This window comes from Wolffia australiana, chromosome 19, assembly GCF_029677425.1.
Source record: "Wolffia australiana isolate 7733 chromosome 19, ASM2967742v1".
Taxonomy (NCBI): domain Eukaryota; kingdom Viridiplantae; phylum Streptophyta; class Magnoliopsida; order Alismatales; family Araceae; genus Wolffia; species Wolffia australiana.
In genome coordinates, this window is record NC_135853.1 from 10,243,336 (window position 1) to 10,249,402 (window position 6,067).

The 6,067-nt window shown below is 41.8% G+C and overlaps 1 protein-coding gene across 1 annotated transcript; it reads left to right on the forward strand.

Annotated features, from left to right (window-relative positions):
- Positions 1-3,790: 3,790 nt before the first annotated feature.
- On the forward strand, positions 3,791-5,677 carry CBSX3 (Cystathionine beta-synthase (CBS) family protein). The gene is made up of 6 exons (XM_078590500.1): positions 3,791-3,921; positions 4,043-4,339; positions 4,449-4,530; positions 5,102-5,175; positions 5,240-5,300; positions 5,416-5,677. Exons 2-6 carry the CDS (start codon positions 4,052-4,054, stop codon positions 5,556-5,558), a joined length of 648 nt encoding a protein of 215 aa, XP_078446626.1. The 5' UTR covers positions 3,791-3,921; positions 4,043-4,051; the 3' UTR covers positions 5,559-5,677.
- Positions 5,678-6,067: the final 390 nt, after the last annotated feature.

Consider the following 6,067-nt stretch of genomic DNA (forward strand, 5'->3'; position numbering starts at 1 on the left):
TATTTTTACATGCTTCCACTCTGACCTATATGTGGCCTCTGACAAATCAAATCTCATGTGATAAACTAGAATTTTGCATAAAGCTATAGTACACCATCTTATGAAGGGGTTTTGCAAAGTTGACGCGAGGGATTTCCATTTCATCTTAAATATATGTTTCAATCAGTTTTTATAATATGTTAATGGTATCTTGATCCTTATTATTTTTATGTCTTTTTGTAACTAAAGAACATAAATATTGTGAACCGAGAATATTCATTTAAGAAAAATAGTACTATTCACGTCTATTCAAGAAAGTTCAATACAAGATAAAAACTTTTATTATTCATATCAATTAATATGGTTTTATTTTTTTAGATATTAAAAAGAGGATATGAGGAACACATGAAAATGGAGTTTAAAGAAACACAAGGGGGGAATCAGGTCTAAAGAGAAAAATTTTCATTATAGAGAAACATTCTATGAACACCCAGTTTAATAATTCTGGGACAGAATTGAGAAAAGATGGAAGTACTATCGAATTCAAGGAAAGAGGTTAGGAGAATTCCAAAACAAAGAGACCTAGATATATGAACCATTTTTGAGCTGGAGTCTTCATTTTATATATGTTGTGAGGGACTTCATATCTTGCTGTTTTGAGACCTATGCTACTGAGGAACTGTGGACCCAAAAATCTGTACGATTTATTTGCCACATGTAGGGATAATTAACCACAATCTTGTGAATTTTAAGTAATTAAAATTGGGTTGAGTCTTGGGGTTGGAGGAGGGGGGGAGAAGAGAGTAATCGAAGAAAATAGAGGGGACATGACCAAGACTCATTCATCTATCTTACCTCCATCTCCAAATGAATACTATTTACTTATAAGTGATATACTTGGAAACTATGAGCTAGATAGCAGACAATGAATGAAGAAACAATAACCTCTTTAAACACAGTAGCAATTTAAGAAAAAAATGAAATTATAAAAAACTGTTAATTTACATCCCAATTTTATAAAGCATCCTATGATGGAAATATATGTGGCCGGCAAGCCAATCACACATTCCACATCTCGTTCCACATTCATTAATAGAACATATTCATTATAGTGCACGTGTGATGCGTATAATGAAGTCCATGAATATGATCAGACTTAGTGAATTATGATGAGATCGTAATGCGGAGATCACTAGTCTTTAAGCATGTGTTCTAAACATTCCTATTCGAAGGATACGGGAGAAGGACATCGAAGTATCCGGATAGAATAGCACTATCTAGCCTCACTCATATGATGAGTATGGCCGGTCCCGTAGCCATTAGTGTGACAACACTAAGGATAGATAGTGGGTGCTCTTTAGTGGAAACTCTGAATTGATCCGTACGAATCCCTGAATGGTATTATACCGAACTGTCAATCAGGTTGATTCATGTCGCGGTTGTGTAAGTGGTCCTTAGACTTGAGACACCAAAGATGTATTGTGGACGGACGGTTGTACTTTGGCTATGGCCAACGAGTCTCTAGTCACGGGATTCTAAACGGTCTTAGTTCGGGTGCATCAAGAAGTACACGAAGGCGATTGAGTGGTCAAGATGGGATCGTCCACCCTCGGTATAAGAGGTGAAAGCTCAAGGAAGATGATGCAACGAAGTCCTTAGCCAAGGCAGTGAAATATCAGAGAAGAGTTCTCCGATGATTTCCAAATGCATTAGTATTAACTCGGATGACCGATTAGGGTTTGACAGTTGACCATACCCTAAGTCGTCCAAGGAGCGTCAAGTGGATGAGGGATTATACATACACGGTAACCGATGATGAACGGGTTCCATGAGTGAGTCGATACACACTCCTTTGTATCTTCTAGGACACGAGGTGTAGCTTGGCACCCCACTTGTCGGAGTCTCGACCTATCAATTGTGTTAAATCGATCCGACATTAACTAATCTATATGATGGTATAGTTAATTAATTTGGAAGGCCAATAAAGGTTATTGGGTTGCTGGAGTCGTTAACTAGACTGATACATGGGCCTAGAGGGTCACACGCAAATGGTCTTTTGGACGTTGGAAGATATACTTAAGTTTTGGGGGTTTTTATGAAAAATACCCAATTGATAAATAGGGGAAGGCCCTGAACAAAATTCACCCAGGCCAGAATTGTTCAGGGGCCTTTCCCCTTCTTCTCCACTCTCCCCACACCCCCTCTCCATCCCTGATGTGATCGGGACGACGTAACGACGCCGACGGAGAAAGAACGGGGCTCGTCAACGAGAAGGAGGAGATCCGACGCGCCGAGCACCGCGTGGATATGTCTAGAGCTGCACACTTGAGCAGCTCGACTCGTCTCGCTCCGGGATCGAAGAAATCACGAATGAGATTCGTGCAAGGTACGTCGTTTCAATGTTTTTGTTGATGCCGTTCGATTCGCAAAGAGTCTTCCGCTGCGCATCGTTTTGATTTGTTCATCCAGATCTAGGCCTCTAGAACCCAACATCCTATATCTATTAACTCACAGTATTGTGGTGCATTTTACTCATAAATTTTTCTCAACATGGTAAACCATTTTCATCCTGTTCAATGAGGTTGTGTTTTGGTGATTCTTTCTTTGATAAATTCGTTCTACCATCTCAAAATAAACTATAAATTGAATTAACTAATTATGAAAACGTGAGAAAAATGAAAATTTTGTTCCAAAAGAATCACTATTTCTGAATTTAATTCGATCAATAATGTACAGATCTGATTTCATGAACTGTAGGTGGACCTTATAATTTTGACAAGTATTAATCTGAGCAGAAAAATTTGCTTGTAAGTTTTTTATAAATTATCAAAACAATGATGTTTAGACTAGGGTTTGACGGTCCCAGTCTGATCACCATTTTTTGCAATGATCTGAACTTAGCCAAAAGTTTGGTATGCTTTTGGTTCAGTCTTGTTTGGTCCCCGTCTGGTTTGTATCTGGTCAGGTTGACTAGTAAATGTCAAAGTCAAAGTATAAAAGTTATGTTTATGGTTAACCCCTTCGTCCCCCCCACACACACACCTAGGAGTGCCACTTCCTACATACCCATAAAAGATCCGAGTAGGCAGGTTGAGATCCTACGAGGTACCCACTACTCAAAGTACCTTCCTACCAAATAAGATGTGTGGATCGGTGGTTCAACCAGAAATGCTATGCTTATGAACAAGACTACTCCTCTTCTCAAAAGCTTCACGGGGTGTACTTGATCTTACTTCCAGTTCTCTATAGGGAGTTTACTGCACTCGTTCCCTATAGAGGAAACAAAATTATCCCAGCACAATGGATGACCTCTTGTGGGGAGTTTACTACAGAGGAAACAAAGTTATACCAGAAAATTGAAGATGCTCACCTCTGATCTGCTTCATCAAGTGGGTGACCCTTGGACAGTCAAATAAGCCCCCAGCTCGATAGAAACCTGTCCAGCCAGTTGGATTTAGTATTCTAAAATTTTATTAAAATATGAAACAAATATTTTATAATTTACTTCCAGTTCTGGTCCAGTTTGACCCTTAGACCTAAACCTGCCCGACCAGCCGGAACCTACTTTCAGAGTCTACTCTGGTCTGACCGGTCCTCGATCCCAAATGTACAACCCTAGTTTAGACATTTGAGAGCCCCCATGTCAATAAAATGGCTTATTGCATTAATTAAATAATTCCAGGGGTTGACGCTGAATAAAAAATTGTTTTCATTACCGGCATCATCCAGTAGTCTGACGAAAGTGGATAAGATCGAAGGCAAGATGGGCCCCACATCCTGGCTTCGCCCGTGATCTGGCCGTCCGATTCTGACCGGCTCAGCCGGTCATCTCCCGGTCACCCTCTCCTATAATTCCCAGCTCGCTCACTGAACTCTGGTGTCTTCGTGTTCTTCCTTTCCGCTCCACGATCGGCGGTCGGCACCAAAAAAGGGGAAGAGAAGGTAAAAATCTGTGACTTTTTTCCATGTTTTCCTCTCAATCCGTATTCTAATCGGGCGTTGAAACAGTGTAAAGATCGTACCAATTTGTGAAATTTTTTCTTGGTTTTCGTTGCGGGTGCAGATCATCAGGATGCAAGGCGCGATCAAAACGATCTTCTCTCGCGGAAACCTTCTCTCCCATGGCGTTCTAGGTCACGTCCGTCTCGCCGTGACGAAGATCCCCGATCTCTCGCGCCCCGTGGGGTTGCTATCTCCTAGATTCTTCGACTCTTCGGCGGCCGCGACTGGAACTAAGCTGGAAGAGAGCGGATTCGAGAGCACCACCATGGCCGACGTCCTTCAGGCGAAGGGAAAAGGAGCCGACGGATCGTGGCTCTGGTGCACTACCGAGGACACGGTCTACGACGCCGTCAAATCGGTAGTTTCCCTCTTCCATTTCCTCGATCTTTAGGCAAATGGTTGAGGAGATGGCTTCCGCGTCTCTTGGTGATTGAAGCGATTTTTGTTTCTGGGAATGTCGATCTCAGATGACTCAGAACAACGTGGGAGCTCTGGTGGTCGTCAAGCCTGGAGAACAGAAATCAATCGCAGGGATTATCACAGAAAGAGGTATGCTGACGATCTTAACTCATTATTCCAGTTTTAGGAATTTACCTTATTGAACCATGGTGTTAAAACTCGATTCTCATTGATTTCTACTCACGCCATATACTGATTATCATACTTGTTCTTTCTTTGGTGAAAGAAGCCTTTTTTTAGGGGCCTAAAAATTGTTTTCTGAAGATTTGAGAAGAAGGTTTTGTTTATTTAGGAGACTTTTTAGCTGTTTGTGAAGATGCTTATCTTTCTTGAGCTAGTTGTTCTACACATTTGATGAAAATTAGAGGAAATATATTGTAAGCGGCAGAGCTGACTTGTTCTTCAAATTCATTTGAAGTATGAATAGCAGGTCACGACAGTCGTTTATCTTTTTTGGAGAGCACCTAGAGGAAAACCTTCTTCTTCTTCATCTGTGCAGCGTCATTTAGCTCCAACTCCCTTAATGACAGATAGTTGGGCAAAAACTGCAGTTGTTTATGTGTGAAAGAAGACACCTAAATTGTGAATAATAGGGACCTTTCTTTATAATAAAATTTAATCGTGGACTAAACCCATATTGCCTTTGTATTTGGCCGTGCAGACTACCTGAGGAAGATCATTGTGCAGGGAAGATCTTCCAAGTCCACCAAGGTCGGAGACATCATGACTGAAGAGGTAAGAGCAGAAACCCGATCTTTGAAGTAACTCTACATTTTTAACTTTCCTCTGATGTGGGCAGAACAAGCTCATCACAGTGAGTCCGCAGACCAAGGTTCTACAGGCCATGCAGCTAATGACGGGTGAGCATACATACCTACATGAACACATGACGGCTTCTGGGCGTTGACTTAATTGGCGTTGAGTTAATGACCGATTTAGATTGACCCACTTTTTTCTCGTGGGTTGGGGGCGCAGACAAGCGCATCAGGCACATTCCGGTCATCGGCGGCGAAGGGATGCTGGGCATGGTCTCAATCGGAGACGTCGTCCGAGCCGTTGTCACTGAGCACAGGGAGGAGCTTGAACGCCTCAATGCCTTCATCCAGGGTGGCTACTGACAGACCAAGTCCCCCCTGCCTGCCTGTAAATACTGCAAATAAGCAGAGACCCGTGTCACCTCTCTTCGAGGGTTTGCTTAAGACGAGGATGATGATGGTGATGATGATGATGATGATAATGATGATGATGACGATGATGATGACGATGATGACGATGATGACGATGATGACGATGATGACGATGATGACGATGATGACGATGATGATGATAATGATGATGATGACGATGATGATGACGATGATGACGATGATGACGATGATGACGATGATGACGATGATGACGATGATGACGATGATGACGATGATGATGATGATGATGATGACATGATCTTCTTCTTTTTCTGCTGCGTCGGTTCTAGATATTTTACAGCGGCTCTGTCGTCTTTCTTTGATAATGATGATGATGATGATGATGACATGATCTTCTTTTTCTGCTGCGTCGGTTCTAGATATTTTACAGCGGCTCTGTCGTCTTTCTTTGATAATGATGATGATGATGATGATGATGA

Excerpts from the sequence above, each read along its gene's own strand:
- CBSX3 (XM_078590500.1), top strand. The coding sequence starts at position 4,052 with ATGCAAGGCGCGATCAAAACGATCTTCTCTCGCGGAAACCTTCTCTCC. Across the intron at positions 4,340-4,448 it reads TCTACGACGCCGTCAAATCG|ATGACTCAGAACAACGTGGG; the intron begins GTAGTTTCCCTC and ends TGTCGATCTCAG. Across the intron at positions 5,301-5,415 it reads GGCCATGCAGCTAATGACGG|ACAAGCGCATCAGGCACATT; the intron begins GTGAGCATACAT and ends TTGGGGGCGCAG.